Raw genomic sequence first — 23,962 nt, forward strand, 5'->3', positions numbered from 1 at the left:
ACACCAGCCTGGAGACACACTGTAATAAACGTAACACACCTGCCTGGAGAAAAACTCTAATAAACGTAACACACCTGCCTGGAGAAACACTGTAATAAACGTAACACACCTGCCTGGAGACACACTGTAATAAATGTTACACATCTGCTGTAGACACACTGTTATAAACGTAACACACCTGCCTGGAGAAACACTGTAATAAACGTAACACACCTGCCTGGAGAAACACTGTAATAAACGTAACACACCTGCCTGGAGACACACTGTAATAAATGTTACACATCTGCTGTAGACACACTGTTGTAAACGTAACACACCTGCCTGGAGAAACACTGTAATAAACGTTACACACCTGCCTGGAGAAACACTGTCATAAACGTAACACACCTGCCTGGAGACACACTGTAATAAATGTTACACATCTGCTGTAGACACACTGTAATAAACGTAACACACCCGCCTGGAGACACACTGTAGTAAATGTAACACACCTGCGTGGAGACACACTGTTATAAACGTAATACACCTGCCTGTAGACACACTGTAATAAATGTAACACACCTGCCTGGAGACACATGTAATAATTGTAACACACCTGCCTGGAGACGAACTGTAATAAATGTAACACACCTGCCTGGAGACACATTGCTATAAATGTAACACACCTGCCTGAATACACGCTGTAGTAAATGTAACACACTTGCCTGGAGACACACTGTAATGTATGTAGAACACCTGCCTGGAGACACATTGCTATAAACGTAACACACCTACCTATAGACACACTGTAATAAACGTAACACACATGCCAGGAGACACACTGTAATAAACGTAACACACCTGCCTGGAGACACACTGTAGTAAACGTAACACACCTGCCTGTAGACACACTGTAATAAACGTAACACACCTGCCTGGAGACACACATGTAATAAATGTAACACTCCTGCCTGGAGAAACACTGTAATAAACGTAACACACCTGCCTGGAGACACATTGCTATAAACGTAAAACACCTGCCTGTAGACACACTGTAATAAACGTAACACACCTCTCTGTAGACACACTGTAATAATCGTAACACACCTGCCTAGAGACACACTGTAATAAACGTAACACACGTGCCTGGAGACACACTGTAATAAACGTAACAAAGCTGCCTGGAGACACACTGTAATAAACGTAACACACTTGCCTGTAGACACATTTTAATAAACATAACACACCTGCCTGTAGACACACTGTAATAAACGTAACACATCTGCCTGGAGATACACTGTAATAATCGTAACACACCTGCCTGGAGACACACTGTAGTAAACGTAACACACCTGCCTGGAGACACACTGTAGTAAACGTAACACATCTGCCTGTAGACACACTGCAATAAACGTAACACACCAGCCTGTAGACACACTGCAATAAACGTAAAACACCTGCCTGGAGAAACACTGTAATAAACGTAACACACCTGCCTGGAGAAACACTGTAATAAACGTAACAAACCTGGCTGTAGACACACTGTAATAAACGTAACACACCTGCCTGGAGACACACTGTAATAAATGTTACAAACCTGCTGTAGACTCACTGTCATAAACGTAACACACCTGCCTGGAGACACACTGTAATAAATGTTACAAACTTGCTGTAGACACACTGTCATAAACGTAACACACATGCCAGGAGACACACTGTAATAATCGTAACACACATGCCAGGAGACACACTGTAGTAAACGTAACACACCTGCCTGGAGACACACTGTAGTAAACATAACACACCTGCCTGTAGACACACTGTAATAAACGTAACACACCTGCCTAGAGAAACACTGTAATAAACGTAACACACCTGCCTAGAGACACACTGTAATAAACGTAACACACCTGCCTGTAGACACACTGCAATAAACGTAACACACCTGCCTGGAGAAACACTGTAATAAACGTAACACACCTGCCTGGAGAAACACTGTAATAAACGTAACACACCTGCCTGGAGACATACTGTAGAAAACGTAACACACCTGCGTGGAGACACACTTTTATAAACGTAATACACCTGCCTGTAGACACACTGTAATAAATGTAACACACCTGCCTGGAGACACATGTAATAAATGTAACACACCTGCCTGGAGACGCACTGTAATAAATGTAACACACCTGCCTGGAGACACATTGCTATAAATGTAACACACCTGCCTGGAGACACGCTGTAGTAAATGTAACACACATGCCTGGAGACACACTGTAATAAATGTTACACACCTGCTGTAGACACACTGTCATAAACGTAACACACCTGCCTGGAGACACACTGTCGTAAACGTAACACACCTGCGTGGAGACACACTGTTATAAACGTAATACACCTGCGTGTAGACACACTGTAATAAATGTAACACACCTGCCTGGAGACACATGTAATAAATGTAACACACCTGCCTGGAGACACACTGTAATATATGTAACACACCTGCCTGGAGACACATTGCTATAAACGTAACACACCTGCCTATAGACACACTGTAATAAACGTAACACACATGCCAGGAGACACACTGTAATAAACGTAACACACCTTCCTGGAGACACACTGTAATAAACGTAACACACCTGCCTGGAGAACATTGTAATAAACGTAACACACCTGCCTGGAGACACATTGTAATAAACGTAACACAACTGCCTGGAGACACACTGTAATTAACGTAACACACCTTCCTGGAGACACACTGTAATTAACGTAACACACCTTCCTGGAGACACACTGTAATAAATGTAACACACCTGCCTGGAGACACGTTGTAATAAACGTAACACACCTGCCCGGAGACACACTGTAATAAACGTAACACACCTGCCTGGAGACACACTGTAATAAACGCAACACACCTGCCCGGAGACACACTGTAATAAATGCAACACACCTGCCCGGAGACACACTGTAATAAACGTAACACACCTGCCTGTAGACACACTGTAATAAACGTAACACACCTGCCCAGAGACACACTGTAATAAACGTAACACACCTGCCTGGAGACACACTGTAATAAACGTAACACACCTGCGTGGAGACACACTGTAATAAACGTAACACACCTGCGTGGAGACTCACTGTAATAAACGTAACACACCTGCTTGGACAAACACTGTAATAAACGTAACACACCTGCCTGGAGAAACACAGTAATAAACGTAACACACCTGCCCGGAGACACACTGTAATAAACGTAATACACCTGCCTGGAGACACACTGTAATAAACGTAACACACCTGCCTGGAGACACACTGTAATAAACGTAACACACCTGCCTGGAGACACACTGTAATAAACGTAACACACTTGCCTGTAGACACACTGTAATAAACATAACACACCTCTCTGTAGACACACTGTAATAATCGTAACACACCTGCCTGGAGACACACTGTAATAAACGTAACACACCTGCCTAGAGACACAGTGTAATAAACGTAACACACGTGCCTGGAGACACATTGCTATAAACGTAACACACCTGCCTGTAGACACACTGTAGTAAACGTAACACACCTGCCTGGAGACACACTGTAATAATCGTAACACACCTGCCTGGAGACACACTGTAATAATCGTAACACACCTGCCTGGAGACACACTGTAGTAAACGTAACACACCTGCGTGGAGACACACTTTAATAAACGTAACACACCTGCCTATAGACACACTGTAATAAACGTAACACACATGCCAGGAGACACACTGTAATAAACGTAACACACCTTCCTGGAGACACACTGTAATAAACGTAACACACCTGCCTGGAGAACATTGTAATAAACGTAACACACCTGCCTGGAGACACATTGTAATAAACGTAACACACCTGCCTGGAGACACACTGTAATTAACGTAACACACCTTCCTGGAGACACACTGTAATTAACGTAACACACCTTCCTGGAGACACACTGTAATAAATGTAACACACCTGCCTGGAGACACGTTGTAATAAACGTAACACACCTGCCCGGAGACACACTGTAATAAACGTAACACACCTGCCTGGAGACACACTGTAATAAACGCAACACACCTGCCCGGAGACACACTGTAATAAATGCAACACACCTGCCCGGAGACACACTGTAATAAACGTAACACACCTGCCTGTAGACACACTGTAATAAACGTAACACACCTGCCCAGAGACACACTGTAATAAACGTAACACACCTGCCTGGAGACACACTGTAATAAACGTAACACACCTGCGTGGAGACACACTGTAATAAACGTAACACACCTGCGTGGAGACTCACTGTAATAAACGTAACACACCTGCTTGGACAAACACTGTAATAAACGTAACACACCTGCCTGGAGAAACACAGTAATAAACGTAACACACCTGCCCGGAGACACACTGTAATAAACGTAATACACCTGCCTGGAGACACACTGTAATAAACGTAACACACCTGCCTGGAGACACACTGTAATAAACGTAACACACCTGCCTGGAGACACACTGTAATAAACGTAACACACTTGCCTGTAGACACACTGTAATAAACATAACACACCTCTCTGTAGACACACTGTAATAATCGTAACACACCTGCCTGGAGACACACTGTAATAAACGTAACACACCTGCCTAGAGACACAGTGTAATAAACGTAACACACGTGCCTGGAGACACATTGCTATAAACGTAACACACCTGCCTGTAGACACACTGTAGTAAACGTAACACACCTGCCTGGAGACACACTGTAATAATCGTAACACACCTGCCTGGAGACACACTGTAATAATCGTAACACACCTGCCTGGAGACACACTGTAGTAAACGTAACACACCTGCGTGGAGACACACTTTAATAAACGTAACACACCTGCCTGTAGACACACTGCAATAAACGTAACACACCTGCCTGTAGACACACTGCAATAAACGTAAAACACCTGCCTGGAGAAACACTGTAATAAACGTAACAAACCTGCCTGTAGACACACTGTAATAAACGTAACACACCTGCCTGGAGACACACTGTAGTAAACGTAACACACCTGCATGGAGACACACTGTTATAAACGTAATACACCTGCCTGTAGACACACTGTAATAATCGTACACACATGCCAGGAGACACACTGTAATAATCGTAACACACATGCCAGGAGACACACTGTAATAAACGTAACACAACTTCCTGGACACACACTGTAATAAACGTAACACACCTGCCTGTAGACACATTGTAATAATCGTAACACACCTTCCTGGAGACACACTGTAATAAACGTAACACACTTGCCTAGAGACACACTGTAATAAACGTAACAAACCTGCCTGGAGAAACACTGTAATAAACGCAACACACCTGCCTAGAATCACACTGCAAAAAACGTAACACTCCTGCCTGTAGACACACCGCAATAAACGTAACACACCAGCCTGGAGACACACTGTAATAAACGTAACACACCTGCCTGGAGAAAAACTCTAATAAACGTAACACACCTGCCTGGAGAAACACTGTAATAAACGTAACACACCTGCCTGGAGACACACTGTAATAAATGTTACACATCTGCTGTAGACACACTGTTATAAACGTAACACACCTGCCTGGAGAAACACTGTAATAAACGTAACACACCTGCCTGGAGAAACACTGTAATAAACGTAACACACCTGCCTGGAGACACACTGTAATAAATGTTACACATCTGCTGTAGACACACTGTTGTAAACGTAACACACCTGCCTGGAGAAACACTGTAATAAACGTTACACACCTGCCTGGAGAAACACTGTCATAAACGTAACACACCTGCCTGGAGACACACTGTAATAAATGTTACACATCTGCTGTAGACACACTGTAATAAACGTAACACACCCGCCTGGAGACACACTGTAGTAAATGTAACACACCTGCGTGGAGACACACTGTTATAAACGTAATACACCTGCCTGTAGACACACTGTAATAAATGTAACACACCTGCCTGGAGACACATGTAATAATTGTAACACACCTGCCTGGAGACGAACTGTAATAAATGTAACACACCTGCCTGGAGACACATTGCTATAAATGTAACACACCTGCCTGAATACACGCTGTAGTAAATGTAACACACTTGCCTGGAGACACACTGTAATGTATGTAGAACACCTGCCTGGAGACACATTGCTATAAACGTAACACACCTACCTATAGACACACTGTAATAAACGTAACACACATGCCAGGAGACACACTGTAATAAACGTAACACACCTGCCTGGAGACACACTGTAGTAAACGTAACACACCTGCCTGTAGACACACTGTAATAAACGTAACACACCTGCCTGGAGACACACATGTAATAAATGTAACACTCCTGCCTGGAGAAACACTGTAATAAACGTAACACACCTGCCTGGAGACACATTGCTATAAACGTAAAACACCTGCCTGTAGACACACTGTAATAAACGTAACACACCTCTCTGTAGACACACTGTAATAATCGTAACACACCTGCCTAGAGACACACTGTAATAAACGTAACACACGTGCCTGGAGACACACTGTAATAAACGTAACAAAGCTGCCTGGAGACACACTGTAATAAACGTAACACACTTGCCTGTAGACACATTTTAATAAACATAACACACCTGCCTGTAGACACACTGTAATAAACGTAACACATCTGCCTGGAGATACACTGTAATAATCGTAACACACCTGCCTGGAGACACACTGTAGTAAACGTAACACACCTGCCTGGAGACACACTGTAGTAAACGTAACACATCTGCCTGTAGACACACTGCAATAAACGTAACACACCAGCCTGTAGACACACTGCAATAAACGTAAAACACCTGCCTGGAGAAACACTGTAATAAACGTAACACACCTGCCTGGAGAAACACTGTAATAAACGTAACAAACCTGGCTGTAGACACACTGTAATAAACGTAACACACCTGCCTGGAGACACACTGTAATAAATGTTACAAACCTGCTGTAGACTCACTGTCATAAACGTAACACACCTGCCTGGAGACACACTGTAATAAATGTTACAAACTTGCTGTAGACACACTGTCATAAACGTAACACACATGCCAGGAGACACACTGTAATAATCGTAACACACATGCCAGGAGACACACTGTAGTAAACGTAACACACCTGCCTGGAGACACACTGTAGTAAACATAACACACCTGCCTGTAGACACACTGTAATAAACGTAACACACCTGCCTAGAGAAACACTGTAATAAACGTAACACACCTGCCTAGAGACACACTGTAATAAACGTAACACACCTGCCTGTAGACACACTGCAATAAACGTAACACACCTGCCTGGAGAAACACTGTAATAAACGTAACACACCTGCCTGGAGAAACACTGTAATAAACGTAACACACCTGCCTGGAGACATACTGTAGAAAACGTAACACACCTGCGTGGAGACACACTTTTATAAACGTAATACACCTGCCTGTAGACACACTGTAATAAATGTAACACACCTGCCTGGAGACACATGTAATAAATGTAACACACCTGCCTGGAGACGCACTGTAATAAATGTAACACACCTGCCTGGAGACACATTGCTATAAATGTAACACACCTGCCTGGAGACACGCTGTAGTAAATGTAACACACATGCCTGGAGACACACTGTAATAAATGTTACACACCTGCTGTAGACACACTGTCATAAACGTAACACACCTGCCTGGAGACACACTGTCGTAAACGTAACACACCTGCGTGGAGACACACTGTTATAAACGTAATACACCTGCGTGTAGACACACTGTAATAAATGTAACACACCTGCCTGGAGACACATGTAATAAATGTAACACACCTGCCTGGAGACACACTGTAATATATGTAACACACCTGCCTGGAGACACATTGCTATAAACGTAACACACCTGCCTATAGACACACTGTAATAAACGTAACACACATGCCAGGAGACACACTGTAATAAACGTAACACACCTTCCTGGAGACACACTGTAATAAACGTAACACACCTGCCTGGAGAACATTGTAATAAACGTAACACACCTGCCTGGAGACACATTGTAATAAACGTAACACACCTGCCTGGAGACACACTGTAATTAACGTAACACACCTTCCTGGAGACACACTGTAATTAACGTAACACACCTTCCTGGAGACACACTGTAATAAATGTAACACACCTGCCTGGAGACACGTTGTAATAAACGTAACACACCTGCCCGGAGACACACTGTAATAAACGTAACACACCTGCCTGGAGACACACTGTAATAAACGCAACACACCTGCCCGGAGACACACTGTAATAAATGCAACACACCTGCCCGGAGACACACTGTAATAAACGTAACACACCTGCCTGTAGACACACTGTAATAAACGTAACACACCTGCCCAGAGACACACTGTAATAAACGTAACACACCTGCCTGGAGACACACTGTAATAAACGTAACACACCTGCGTGGAGACACACTGTAATAAACGTAACACACCTGCGTGGAGACTCACTGTAATAAACGTAACACACCTGCTTGGACAAACACTGTAATAAACGTAACACACCTGCCTGGAGAAACACAGTAATAAACGTAACACACCTGCCCGGAGACACACTGTAATAAACGTAATACACCTGCCTGGAGACACACTGTAATAAACGTAACACACCTGCCTGGAGACACACTGTAATAAACGTAACACACCTGCCTGGAGACACACTGTAATAAACGTAACACACTTGCCTGTAGACACACTGTAATAAACATAACACACCTCTCTGTAGACACACTGTAATAATCGTAACACACCTGCCTGGAGACACACTGTAATAAACGTAACACACCTGCCTAGAGACACAGTGTAATAAACGTAACACACGTGCCTGGAGACACATTGCTATAAACGTAACACACCTGCCTGTAGACACACTGTAATAAACGTAACACACCTGCCTGGAGACACACTGTAATAAACGTAACACACTTGCCTGGAGACACACTGTAATAAACGTAACACACCTGCCTGGAGACACACTGTAATAAACGTAACACACCTGCCTGGAGAAACACTGTAATAAACGTAACACACCTGCCTGTAGACACACTGTAATAAATGTAACACACCTGCCTGGAGACACACTGTAATAAACGCAACACACCTGCCTGGAGACATGATGCAACACAATCAAAGTACAGGTATGACAGATAGTGTTACCTGCATTGTCACTGCCCAGTATTGTCCCTTGGGTCTAACTGAGTTGAAATTAAAACACCATCACTGTCATGACAGCAATTCTATTAGATGCTGTATAGACCAGAAACGATGACGATTACACACACATTATTAGCATCATCAACATTGTACTAGCCATCTTTCAGATATGACTCTGTGGTCACCCAACTCTTGTTGTTAACCCCAGTGCCCTGGCTAAACTCCCAACCTGGCACCTCATAATATCATGGCCACCTAATCATCCCCTGCTGCCAGTTGGCTCTTCAACCCTTCTCCCCTGGGTCATTGATCCTGGTATTGAATACAGGGACACACACAGACAGACACACACACACTCCAGTCTATAATGTACTATTTGAAGGGACATTTGGAACTCCATTTCATGGGAAATCCTTTTTGTTCTGTTCATAACTGGCAGATAGTCTACAGAGGAATAAACGCTTATGTAAGAAAATGAGATACGACCTAAAGAAAGGAGAGAGAGAGAGAGAGAGAGAGAGAGAGAGAGAGAGAGAGAGAGAGAGAGAGAGAGAGAGAGAGAGAGAGAGAGAGAGCAAGGGGGAGAGAGAGGGGGAGGGGGAGAGAGGGAGCAAGGGGGAGAGGGAGCAAGTGGAGAGGGAGGGGGAGGGGGGAGAGGGAGCAAGGGGGAAAGGGAGTAAGGGGGAGAGAGAGGGAGCAAGAGGGAGAGGGAGCAAGGGGGAGAGAGAATGGGGAGAGGGAGAGAGGGATCAAGGGGAGAGAGAGAGGGGGAGAGGGGTGGGAGAGAGGGAAAGAAAGAGAGGGGGGAGAGGGGTGGGAGAGAGGGAAAGAGAGAGACGGGGAGAGAGAGAGACAGGGAGAGAGAGAGAGACGGGGAGAGAGAGAGAGGGGAGAGAGAGAGGGTGGAGAGGGAGAGAGAGAGAGTGGGGGGAGGGTGCTGCTGCTTTTGTAGTGCTGTAATTAGTCAGTCTGTCTTTCTGTGTGTTAGTCTGTCTTTCTGATAGTCAGTCTGTCTTTCTGATAGTCAGTCTGTCTTTCTGATAGTCAGTCGGTCAGATGCCCCCCTCCCTTACACTAACTCCAGCTTCCTTCCTTCCTTCCTTCCTTCCTTTCCTTCCTTCCTTCCTTCCTTCCTTGCCTTCCTTCCTTTCCTTCCTTCCTTCCTTCCTTTCCTTCCTTCCTTCCTTCCTTCCTTCCTTCCTTCCTTTTTTTCCTTCCTTCCTTCCTTCCTTCCTTCCTTCCTTCCTTCCTTCATCCCTCCCTCCCTCCCTCCCTCCCTCCCTCCCCCTCCACACCTCTCCCCCCAGGTACTGCTGGCTGAGGAGAGAGGGAGTGAGCGGCTGTTTGCGGTGAAGGTGTTGAAGAAGGATGTGCTGTTCCAGGACGAGGACACAGAGAGTGCCATGGTGGAGAGGAGGGTTCTGGGACTGGCCAACCGCCCCCACTTCCTCACAGCACTCTACTCAGCCTTCCAGGACAGAGGTGTGTGTGATGGAGCAACATGCGTTACCACAAATTCCCTCCTGGCAGATTGCAACAAAGTTGTTAAAGTGCATTCACTACATGTAACCATATTGGACATATAATTATGTCTGTCAATCAATCATGTAGAATAAACACTGTTAAGTCAATGAACAGCCAGGGACATGTCAGTGCTTTGAACTATCAGGTCTTGAATCAACCTGTTTTGGCCAATGAACCTCAAGTTTAAGACATTTAGGTATTTCATCCTTTAATCATATTGGTCTTAGTTGACCCAGATCTGTGTTTAAATGAATCAATGAATTAATTAGCTTGCTTCCCTTAACGAGGTCATTAGTCCTGGAGGAGAGGTTATTTGAGAACAGATTGCTTTTTCATTTTGACTGGAGGGGAATTACATAATGTGTATGTGTGTGTGTATGGATGGGAGCGCGTGCCCACACGTGCGTACGTTTGTGTGTGCGCCCATCCATGAGTGTGCGCATGTGTGTTTTTGTATTGTCTATAGTGGCCATATGTGTACAATGTCCATATGAGTCTAATTTTAGTGTGTGTGTGTGTGTGTGTGTGTGTGTGTGTGTGTGTGTGTGTGTGTGTGTGTGTGTGTGTGTGTGTGTGTGTGTGTGTGTGTGTGTGTGTGTGTGTGTGTGTGTGTGTGTGTGTGTGTGTGTGTGTGTGTGTGTGTACATCATTAGGAGAATACCAGGGCAGTGGTACTAGTGATCATGTTTGTGTGGTCTTGTCTGTTTGCTCCCTCAGGTCAAACAATAATTACTTGGACTATTTGACTAAAAGGTCAATTCATTTGCCTCAAGAACCAATGTGTGTGTGTGTTTTGGTTTCCCTAGTAACAGCATCATTATTTTCCATCACCCAGGACCGTCTCTACTATGTGATGGAGTATGTCAACGGAGGAGACCTCATGTTTCACATCCAGATAGTTGGCAAGTTCAAAGAGCCTCACGCAGCGTATGTATACAACCTACTTCCCTATCTCTCCATCCATCATTCCTTCTGGTTTTATTAGTCAACAACCAAGAGCAGATTGTCATACATATCACAGTCACCTCCACCATCCATCCCCTCCCTGCTCTCCTCCCCTCTCCCGCCTCCTCCCTCTCAGCCAGGAGCTACCCCATCATCAATAAGCTGTGATCAGTCATCAACAGCTAACTCTATCTCTACCTAGCTCTCTACCCCCACGTCTCTCTGTGTCTCTCTCTCTCAATTACATTCTCTCTCTCTCTCTCTCTCTCTCTCTCTCTCTCTCTCTCTCTCAGGTTCTATGCAGCAGAGATAGCCATAGGCCTCTTCTTCCTCCATACTAAAGGAATCATCTACAGGTATTAAAGGAATCATCTACAGGTATTAAGGGAATCATCTACAGGTATTAAAGGAATCATCTACAGGTATTAAAGGAATCATCTATAGGTATTAAGGGAATCATCTACAGGTATTAAAGGAATCATCTACAGGTATTAAAGGAATCATTTACAGGTATTAAGGGAATCATCTACAGGTATTAAAGGAATCATCTACAGGTATTAAGGGAATCATCTATAGATATTAAAGGAATCATCTACAGGTATTAAAGGAATCATCTACAGGTATTAAGGGAATCATCTATAGATATTAAAGGAATCATCTACAGGTATTAAGGGTAACAACATTTCACTGATCTGATCAGTGGCTGGCAGCAACTTTATATTAGTCACCCACTGTGGCCTGATCAAGGCCATACAATATGTGTTCTCTCTCTCTCTCTCTCTCTCTCTCTCTCTCTCTCTCTCTCTTCTGTCTCTCTGTCTCTCTCGCTCTCTCTCTCTCTCTCTCTCTCTCTCTCTGTCTCTCTCTCCTCCTCTCTCTCTCTGTCTCTCTCTCTCTCTCTCTCTCTCTCTCTGTCTCTTTCTGTCTCTCTGTCTCTCTCTCTATCTCTCTCTCTCTCTCTCTCTCTCTGTCTCTTTCTGTCTCTCTGTCTCTCTCTCTCTCTCCCTATCTCTCTCTCTCTCTCTCTCTCTCTCTCTCTGTCTCTTTCTGTCTCTCTGTCTCTCTCTCTCCCTATCTCTCTCTCTCTCTCTCTCTCTCTCTCTCTCTCTCTCTCTCCCTGTCTCTTTCTGTCTCTCTGTCTCTCTCTCTCCCTATCTCTCTCTCTCTCTCTCTCTCTTTCCCTATCTCTCTCTCTCTCTCTCTCTCTTCTCTCTCTCTCTCTATCTCTCTCTCCCCTCTCTCTCTCTCTCTCTCCTCTCTCTCCCTCTCTCTCTCTCTCTCTCTCTCTCTCTCTCTCTCTCTCTCTCTCTCTATCTCTCTCTATCTCTCTCTCCTGTCTCTCTCCTCTCTCTCTCTCTCTCTCTCTCTCTCTCTCTCTCCCTATCTCTCTCTATCTCTCTCTCTCTGTCTCTCTCTCTCCCTATCTCTCTCTCTCTCTCTCTCTCTCTCTCTCTCTCTCTCTCTCTCTCTCTCTCTCTCTCTCTCTCTCTCTCTCCCTATCTCTCTCTATCTCTCCCCCCCCCCCTCTCTCTCTCTCTCTCTCTCTCTCTCTCTCTCTCTCTCTCTCGCAGGGATCTGAAGCTGGATAATGTGTTGCTGGACAGTGAGGGTCATATAAAGATAGCTGATTTTGGGATGTGTAGGGAGGGCATGTTTGAAGGTGACACTACACGTACCTTCTGTGGGACCCCAGACTACATCGCACCAGAGGTACTCCATTCATCACCCCTCTTACTCCCCCCACTCACTGTGTGTGTGTGTGTGTGTGTGTCCGTACAGTATATGCATGTGCATGTGTTCTGTGTGTGAGAGACAGTGTGATTGGTGATTGGTGTGTGAGAGACAGTGTGATTGGTGATTGGTGTGTGAGAGACAGTGTGATTGGTGATTGGTGTGTGAGAGACAGTATGATTGGTGATTGGTGTGTGAGAGACAGTGTGATTGGTGATTGGGGTGTCAGAGACAGTGTGATTGGTGATTGGTGTGTGAGAGACAGTATGATTGGTGATTGTGTGTGAGAGACAGTATGATTGGTGATTGGTGTGTGAGAGACAGTGTGATTGGTGATGGCTTGTGAGAGACGATATGATTGGTGATTGGCGTGTGAGAGACAGTGTGATTGGTGATTAGTGTGTGAGAGACAGTGTGATTGGTGATTGGTGTGTGAGAGACAGTGTGATTGGTGATTGGTGTGTGAGAGACAGTGTGATTGGTGATTGGTGTGTGAGAGACAGTATGATTGGTGATTGGTGTGTGAGAGACAGTATGATTGTTGATTGGTGTGTGAGAGACAGTATGATTGGTGATTGGTGTGTGAGAGACAGTGTGATTGGTGATGGCTTGTGAGAGACAGTATGATTGGTGATTGGCGTGTGAGAGACAGTGTGATTGGTGATTAGTGTGTGAGAGACAGTGTGATTGGTGATTAGTGTGTGAGAGACAGTATGATTGGTGATTGGTGTGTGAGAGACAGTGTGATTGGTGATTGGCGTGTGAGAGACAGTGTGATTGGTGATTGGTGTGTGAGAGACAGTGTGATTGGTGATTAGTATGTGAGAGACTTGGTGATTGGTGTGTGAGAGACAGTGTGATTGGTGATTGGTGTGTGAGAGACAGTGTGATTGGTGATTGGCGTGTGAGAGACAGTGTGATTGGTGTGTGAGAGACAGTGTGATTGGTGATTAGTATGTGAGAGACAGTGTGATTGGTGTGTGAGAGACAGTGTGATTGGTGATTGGTGTGTGAGAGACAGTGTGATTGGTGATTGGCGTGTGAGAGACAGTGTGATTGGTGATTAGTGTGTGAGAGACAGTATGATTGGTGTGTGAGAGACAGTGTGATTGGTGATTAGTATGTGAGAGACAGTGTGATTGGTGATTGGCGTGTGAGAGACAGTGTGATTGGTGATTGGCGTGTGAGAGACAGTGTGATTGGTGTGTGAGAGACAGTGTGATTGGTGATTAGTATGTGAGAGACAGTGTGATTGGTGTGTGAGAGACAGTGTGATTGGTGATTGGTGTGTGAGAGACAGTGTGATTGGTGATTGGCGTGTGAGAGACAGTGTGATTGGTGATTAGTGTGTGAGAGACAGTATGATTGGTGTGTGAGAGACAGTGTGATTGGTGATTGGCGTGTGAGAGACAGTGTGATTGGTGATTAGTGTGTGAGAGACAGTATGATTGGTGATTGGTGTGTGAGAGACAGTGTGATTGGTGATTAGTATGTGAGAGACAGTGTGATTGGTGATTGGCGTGTGTGTCATTGTGGTATCATTAACCTCCTAGTTAAACCAGTAGGGGATTGATTATCTCATGTAAAATATCTATTGATTTTCCTGTATCTGTCATTGTGGTCAGAGATACAATATATTTCCCCAGAGCCAGAGAGGTAATCGTTGTCTATCCCGCGTGGTGTCATCTCTCAATTATTGTCTGTCTGTCTGTCTGTCTGTCTGTCTGTCTGTCTGTCTGTCTGTCTGTCTGTCTGTCTGTCTGTCTGTCTGTCTGTCTGTCTGTCTGTCTGTCTGTCTGTCTGTCTGTCTGTCTCTGTCTCTGTCTGTCTGTCTGTCTGTCTCTGCTCTCTCTCATCTCTACTCTCTCTCTCTCTCTCTCTTCTCACAAACACACATAGTGTATATAGTGTATCTACAGATGTACACCATTTCCTGACACTGTGTAATCCTGTCCTCCGTCCTGTCCTCCCTGTCTGTCAGATTGTAGCCTACCAGTCCTATGGTAAGGCTGTTGACTGGTGGTCGTATGGGGTGCTGCTCTATGAGATGTTGGCTGGACAGGTATAACTTGACTTCTCCATTCTATCTAGCACTGAATCTAGCACCAATGGCTTCAACACAATAGAAACAACTATGTCCTCTCTCTCTCTCAATTTCTATTTCAATTTAAGGGGCTTTATTGGCATGGAAAACATATGTTTACACTGCCAAAGCAAGATAAATAAATAATAAACAAAAGTGAAATAAACAATCGGAAATTAACAGTAAATATTACACTCACAGATTTCCAAAATAATAAAGACATTTCAAGTGTAATATTATGTCTATATACAGTGTTGTAGCGATGTGCAAATAGTTAAAGTACAAAAGGGAAAATAAATATAAATATGGGTTGTATTTACAATGGTGCTTGTTCTTCACTGGCTGCCCTTTTCTTGTGGCAACAGGTCACAAATCTTGCTGCTGTGATGGCACACTGGTATTTTACCCAGTAGATATGGGAGTTTATCAAAATTGTATTTGCTTTCAAATTCTCTCTCTCTCCACCTCACACTCACCTCCCTCCCTCTTTTTCTATCTTCCTCCTCTCCCCTCCCTTCCTCCCTCTCTCTCTCCCTCCCCATTCCCCCTTCCCCCCTCCATACTCTCTCACCCCCCTCATCTTTCTCTTTCCTCCTCTTTCCTCCCCTCCCAGCCTCCCTTTGATGGTATTGATGAGGAGGAGTTGTTTCAGTCCATCATGGAGCAGAGTGTCACCTATCCCAAGAGTCTGTCCCGTGAGGCCGTCACCATCTGCAAGGGGGTAATCTACATCCTATTCAATCCACTTAGTCCCCTCAGGGACAGTCAAGAAGGCAAATCTCACCATGTCATTTCTAAGTCAACATGGTGGATCGTACAGCATACTACCCATGCAACTCTGCAAGAGGAGATTTCAAGACAACGCTCCACCGTTCTATTGCTCTCTCCTTCTCTCCTTTTTCCTCCATTTTCACACTCTTCTTCTTTCTTCCTCTCCGCTGTCCCCAGCTCCTGACCAAGCACCCAGCGAAGCGACTGGGCGGAGGGGAGGAGGGGGAGAAGGAGATACGGGAGCATCCCTTCTTCCGTTGGATGGACTGGGACCGACTGGAGAGAATGGAGATACAACCTCCCTTCAAACCCAGAACTGTTAGTCTCTACCTCTACCTCTTCCTCTACCTCCTCTATTCTGTCTCTCTTTCTATCTCTCTCTTTTATTCTCTCTCTACCTCTTTCTCTGTCTGTCTCTCTCTAGCTCTCTCTCTCTCTACCTCTTTCTCTGTCTGTCTCTCTCTAGCTCTCTCTCTCTCTACCTCTTTCTCTGTCTGTCTCTCTCTCTTTCTATCTCTCTCTCTACCTTTTTCTCTGTCTGTCTGTCTCTCTTTCTATCTCTCTCTCTACCTCTTTCTCTGTCTGTCTCTCTCTCTCTACCTCTTTCTCTGTCTGTCTCTCTCTCTTTCTATCTATCTCTCTACCTCTTTCTCTGTCTGTCTCTCTCTCTTTCTATCTCTCTCTCTCTCTACCTCTTTCTCTGTCTGTCTCCCTCTCTTTCTATCTCAATTCAATTCAATTCAAGGGGCTTTATTGGCATGGGAAACATTTGTTAACATTGCCAAAGCAAGTGAGGTAGATAACATACAAAAGTGAAATAAACAATCAAAATTAACAGTAAACATTACACATACAGAAGTTTCAAAATAATAAAGACATTACAAATGTCTCTTTCTCTCTCTCCTCTCTACCTCTTTCTCTGTCTGTCTGTCTCTCTCTTTCTATCTCTCTCTCTCTACCTCTTTCTCTTTCTCTCCCTTTCTCTCTCTCTCTACCTCTTTCTCTCTCTCTCTCTCTCTCTCTCTTTCTATCTCTCTCTCTACCTCTTTCTCTGTCTGTCTCTCTCTCTCTTTCTATCTCTCTCTCTACCTCTTTCTCTGTCTGTCTGTCTCTCTCGTTCTCTCTCTCTCTACCTCTTTCTCTGTCTGTCTCTCTCTTTCTCTCTCTCTCTCTACCTCTTTCTCTGTCTGTCGTCTCTCTCTTTCTCTCTCTCTCTACCTCTTTCTCTGTCTGTCTCTCTCTCTTTCTATCTCTCTCTCTACCTCTTTTTCTGTCTGTCTCTCTCTCTCTCTTTCTATCTCTCTCTCTACCTCTTTCTCTGTCTGTCTCTCTCTCTTTCTATCTCTCTCTCTACCTCTTTCTCTGTCTGTCTCGTCTGTCTGTCTGTCTCTCTCGTTCTCTCTCTCTCTACCTCTTTCTTTCTCTGTCTTGTCTCTCTCTTTACTCATCTCTCTCTCTACCTCTTTCTCTGTCTGTCTCTCTCTCTTTCTCCTCTCTCTCTACCTCTTTCTCTGTCTGTCTATCTCTCTCTCTACCTCTTTCTCTGTCTGTCTCTCTCTATCTCTTAACATTCCCCTTTCTTGAGCCTCTCTTTAAACCTAGAACTGTCAGTAAATCCCGCAGGAGTTATCTATCTCTGCCTTCCTCTCCATGTCTCCATATCCTCCTCCTCTCTTCATAATGACTCTCCTCACAACTCTCAGGGGTTCAGTATTTCAACCCTTCTCTCTCCATCCATGTTTTTCTATTCAACTTTCTCTATAGTTTCTCTTTCTATCACTTTTTTTTCTATCCAATTCAATTCAAGGGGCTTTATTGGCATGGGAAACATATATATTACACTGCCAAACCAGGTGAAATAGATACAAAATGAACAGTAAACATTACACTCACCCAAGTTCCAAAAGAATAAAGACATTTCAAATGTCATATTATGTATATATACAGTGTTGTAATGATGTGCAAATAGTTATACTACAAATGGGAAAATAAACAAACATAAATATAGGTTGTGTTTACAATGGTGTTTGTTCTTCACTGGTTGCCATTTTCTTGTGGCAACAGGTCACAATACTTGCTGCTGTGATGGCACACTGTGGTATTTCACCCAGTAGATATGGGAGTTAATCAAAATTGGATTTGTTTTCTAATTCTTGGTGGGTCTGTGTAATCTGAGGGAAATACGTGTCACTAATATGGTCATACATTTGGCAGGAGGTTAGGAAGTGCAGCTCAGTTTCCACTGTCAGTACTCACTAGGAGTGGTGGGGTGAAGTCATGCGCACAAGACCAAATATGCAATAGTAGAGCGTTTTATTTCCAGGGTCCAAACCACCATGAACAGGCATGAATATGGAAAACCCAACCCGACAAAAATGTCCCCCCCAAAATGGCCGGAACGCAGTCCAGAATAAAACGCCAGTCCACAATAGAAAAAGAGAAATACTTAACCCCCAAACCCACGACAGGTAACACGAAACAATCCCGCACAAACCCAACCGCACAAAACCCAACCGCACAAAACCCAACCGCACAAAACCCAACCGCACAAAACCCAACCTAGAACAGCCTAGAACAGCAAGACTAAATAACCCCACTAATGAACTCAACTCAAAACAGGTGCAACACAAGACAGACAAAACCAAACGATAAGGGAAAAGGGGATCGGTGGCAGCTAGTAGGCCGGCGACGACGACCGCCGAGCGCCGCCCGAACAGGGAGAGGAGCCACCTTTGGTAGAAGTCGTGACAGCCACCTCATTTTGTGGGCAGTGTGCACATAGCCTGTCTTCTCTTGAGAGCCAGGTCTGCCTACGGCAGCCTTTCTCACATGTCAGTTTTTCTCCCACTCACTCTCCCTTATCGCTATATACTGTATACAATATATATATATATATATATCTCCTCATTCTCAGAGATCTTGAGCATTCTGGAACAGACAGAGGTGTCATAACAGTCATGACCCTTTCGCCCCGGGGTCCCGCCCCCTTGTCTCGTATGCAAATCTATGCCCTCATTAGCCTGTCACTTGTCAGTCTGTGGCCGTGCCATCCAATGGCTAAGTGGGCAGTGAGGTGTCAGAATGTGCTCTGGGGTCAGAGGCCAGGCCCATTAGCCAAATGAGATTCATATCAACCAGCAGAGCAGCTGTCACATGCTGAGGAGAACACGGACCACACGTGACATGCTTTACTGTACACCTGAGGGAGAGAGAAGGAGGGAGAGAGAGAGAGGGAGAGGGAGCGAGAAATAAGAAAGAGGGAGAGGGAGAGAGATAATTAATGTGTGGATGTGTGTGCCCGTAGGTGTGGAAGAAGGAGTTTGATTTTTCTCTCAGTCCTTTATTTCATGTGTATATATGTGTTCTATATGTAATAATCTCTCTCTCTCTCAGGGTGGGAAGAAAGGGGAGAACTTTGACAAGTTCTTCACGGCGGCTCCGTCCGTGCTGACACCCTCTGACCCTGACGTTCTGGCGGCCATTGACCAGGAAGACTTCCTGGGCTTCTCCTTCATTAACCCTGAGCTCGCCCCCCCGACCCTCACTGCCATCTGAGGGGGGGCAGCTCTGTCTCTCTCCACCCACACTCTTTTGAAGGGCACAACTCTGTTTCGCTCTACTCCCCTCTCTTTCGGAGGGGGCAGCTCTCTGTATTTGTATCCTGTTCTCTTGGTCTGAAGGGAGCAGCTCTGTCTCTCTCTATCCCCTCTCTGTCTGAGGGGGAGGGAGAGCTCCTCCCACATTCCCCTCACCAGCCTAACAGTCATTTTCTAAAGCAAATAAGTTCAAAACAGAGAATAGCACACAATTTAAACACAAACAATCAGTATACACAACCTACAGATAACTCTCCGTCTCTGCTATACTCTAGAGCCTGGGTTCGTGGCTTATTTTTCAGAGGGAAATCTGGGTGATACAGGGATGAATGGGCAGATTAGCGGTAAAAGTCAAATAACACATTTAGTTGATGCAATGCATACAAAACAACATTACTTTTATTTAAAGTTGATGCAGTTATTAGCAAACAGATACTGTAAGATGACACTGAATCTGACTCTTAAATCTATAGTGATTTTAAGGTAAATGTATTTTATGACATGGTATCATGCTATTGTAGTATCAATATCAGATGTATTACATAGAAATACAGTTAGAGCTGTCTATATGCCAAATGTATAATCTATTACTTATGAAATGAATTACCTCTGATATTATGTAAAGCAGTATTTCTTGTGTTATGTAATGTCATATTGTGTTCTACTACATTGTTCTATTATACTATTACCAAAAACTGCTCCTTGTTTTGTGTTCCAATTTAACTTCAATCCCATTGATCATATAATTGTGATGTATAGCTAGAAACCTAGAAGATGGGTAAGAAATCAAATCAATCATTATATATTACTGCTTGAAGAAAGGTTGCTCCTAATCAGTGATCTGGGATCAGATTCCCCTACCTACCCCCAATCCTAACTTTAACCATTAGACCTGGGGGGAATCTTAACCATTCATGAAAGTGAAACCATCTAACCCTGTGGTCTGCGGTTAAGGGTGACTTTAACTAACTACATGATTACTTACTCCCATCTCTATCAACAAATCAAATATTTTCCACCAGATATGAGGACTACCAAGTCAACCATCTGATTCATGTTTCCGTACTGTACAGCTATGCCCTGTCAGCCTTACACGTTGTCATCTGTCTCATTCTATTCCTAGATCAGTTGCTATATTTCTTCACTTTCTTGCTGATATGACACTTTGACCTCGACCCAAATTGAATGTGAAAGCGCTAACTCAGGTCCAACTGAGCTAACTGACCCGGGTTGGCACTACATCAGACACGTGACCTGAGACTACCCAGGATATCTGAGAGGACGCTTTTATGATGTGATGTGGCATTCAGTAGACATTTTGGTTGAGGTTCACCAACCAGTGACAGAGTAAATAAATCTCATAAGGTTTTGTTCCATTTCTTGCTGAGACTAGCCAGAATGTCTGAGGTAAGGAGGAGAAGACTGTTTTAATATGCGATGTGGACCTCAGTGGCCACCAACCAGTGACAGAGTGACAGGGAGTAACATAGGACATTTCTCAGAAGGAAACGTAATAAGGAGTTAGGAGTTAGGTAGCATGGTTAGGACATTTTCAGTATAGTTAGGATTCAGTGAGCTACAATGCTTCATGTTAAGCCCCAACTAATAATATGCTTATCTGCTAGCATATAACAAATCAAATCAAGTCAAATTTTATTGGTCACATACACATGGTTAGCAGATGTTAATGCGAGTGTCGCGAAATGCTTGTGCTTCTAGTTCCAACCAAGCAGTAATATCTGACAAGTAATCTAACAATTTCACAACAACTACCTTTTACACACAAGTGTAAAGGAATGAATAAGAATATGTACATATAAATATATGGATGAGCGATGGCCAAACGGCATAGGCAAGATGCAGTAGATGGTATAGAGTACAGTAAATACATATGAGATGAGTAATGTAGGGTATGTAAACATTATATAAAGTGGCATTGTTTAAAGTGACTAGTGATACATTTATTACATCTTTATTACATGTTTCATTATTAAAGTTGTTATCTTATATTAACATTGTTATCTTATATGAGATAGCATTTAATATTGTTGCATCTTTTGTAGATTTTAATTTACATAAGTAGTTTAGTTTTATTTAAATTAGATTAGATCAAGTCCTCATTCTTAGCTGGCACATTCCCTGTACGGGTCTGTACTGTAATGTACTGTACTACATTGTACGGTACTATATTGTACTGTACTGTACAGTCCTTTGCTGTGTAAGGACATTGATCCACCACTGATAAGGTTTAAATGTGGGACAGGCCAACACATGGAAACATACTCATGACGTAATAATGTTCTGTCATTAAAATATACTTGACCTGGAGAGTGTTGCCAGGCAAAGTTCTGGACTGTTTTATATTACATCTAGGATCCCCATTATGGTGTGTTACACTGGAATTAGTCTAAATTATTAGTGAGGAAAAAACAGTCAAATATTTGTATACTTATGAAAACATAGTCATGTGAACTATTTTAATCCTGGTGAAAATATAGCAGGAGGCCTTTTGCCTTTTGGTAGGCCGTCATTGTAAATAAGAATTTGTTCTTAACTGACTTGCCTCATTAAATAAAGGTTAAATTAAAAAGAAAAAGTCAAACTAAGGTTTCAACCATGGACGTGAGAGACTGGATATGTACCAGCTCAAATCCTATTGCTCTTTTCTCTGCATAAACATCAATACTAAAAGCCTGTATAGCAGGGATCATCAACTAGATTCAGCCGTGGGCCAATTTTTTCTTGAGTGGATGGTCAGGCAGCTGGCAAGAAGCCCAAACAGATATAATATTTGACTAAAACAATATAATTTCAAACTTTGTTTACATTTGTATACCATCACATACTGTATCTCTATTGAGAGTGGGAATAGTTTGGAACAGATTTCCACATTTAAAATCCCTTGGAGCTGATCTGCTGGTGTTTTTAGTCTCTAATGTCCACAACAAAATAATGAACTTGGGGGACAAATAAAATCACCTAGGGCCAAATTCAGAACTGTTACTGTAGGCTACTTTAAAGGGTCAACCAGGTTTGAGTGGTCATCATCACCCAAGGTCAGTTTGGGTTCAGGTTCAAACAGAAAGGGGTTTGTATAGATAGATAGATAGATTACTACAGTGTGCATCTATTAGTTGTAGATATTAAAATCATAGAAGATTTTAAGTTATGCATTTATCATTTATCTGTATATTTATTGGTTGGGTTATTTCATGTTTTGCGTATTGGGAATACATCAAAACTCCTAATAAAAGGAATTGAAAAGTCTTTTGAAAAATACTTTTGTCTAATGTGTATGCCTCTAAATGTCTGAATCATGAAAGTGTCAACATGTAATAGTGTGTAATTAACATACTGTCTGTACTAACATGTTCTAGTTCCACTCTTAACCATCACACCCTGTTTCCCAAGCCTTTTGTCAATCTTCTGTCCCTGCATACACACACACACACACACACACACACACACACACACACACACACACACACACACACACACACACACACACACACACACACACACACTAAGATCCTCTTAATTTACTGTGGTAGTTGTTGAACCAGCAAAACACCATCTCCGTGTCTCAATTTCACTCCCTCTCTTCGTCCTTCCCTCGCTGCTGTCCCACAGGCACAACCTCCAGTCCTCACCCTCCTCATCCTCCCTTCACTCAACCCCACACCATCACGATGGGAGTACTATGTCCCCATAGAGATCTGTGTTATAACAATTTGACCTTCACATTAAAATCTCATCAACTTCTCTCTCTCTCTCTCTTTCTCTCTCTCTCTACCTCCCTCCTCTCTCTCTTCCTCTAACTGCATCCTCTGTCACTCACTCTCTCATTTACCTCTCTGTCCTTCCTCTCTCTTTCTCTGCTTCCCACCACCTCACTAGCTCTCTGTCTCTGCCTCCCACCACCTCACCTGCTCTCTCTTTCTCTGCCTCCCACTTCCTCACCTGCTCTCTCTTTCTCTGCCTCCCACCACCTCACTAGCTCTCTCTTTCTCTGCCTCCCACCACCTCACTACCTCT

General features: G+C 43.7%; 1 protein-coding gene across 1 annotated transcript in view; it reads left to right on the plus strand.

Annotated features, from left to right (window-relative positions):
* Positions 1-20,625, plus strand: part of prkcg (protein kinase C, gamma) — a 46,807-nt gene extending 26,182 nt beyond the window's left edge. Inside the window, exons 10-17 of the mRNA XM_082960721.1 lie at positions 10,585-10,759; positions 11,614-11,728; positions 12,040-12,102; positions 13,318-13,456; positions 15,459-15,539; positions 16,174-16,281; positions 16,509-16,649; positions 19,725-20,625. Of these exons, the coding sequence (XP_082816847.1) occupies positions 10,585-10,759; positions 11,614-11,728; positions 12,040-12,102; positions 13,318-13,456; positions 15,459-15,539; positions 16,174-16,281; positions 16,509-16,649; positions 19,725-19,886 (984 nt within the window). The 3' untranslated portion in view covers positions 19,887-20,625. The remainder of the gene's footprint in view (positions 1-10,584; positions 10,760-11,613; positions 11,729-12,039; positions 12,103-13,317; positions 13,457-15,458; positions 15,540-16,173; positions 16,282-16,508; positions 16,650-19,724) is intronic.
* The last annotated feature ends 3,337 nt before the right edge of the window (positions 20,626-23,962 follow it).

Source organism: Salmo salar, chromosome 02, assembly GCF_965601325.2.
Source record: "Salmo salar chromosome 02, fSalSal1, whole genome shotgun sequence".
In the NCBI taxonomy this organism is placed as follows: domain Eukaryota; kingdom Metazoa; phylum Chordata; class Actinopteri; order Salmoniformes; family Salmonidae; genus Salmo; species Salmo salar.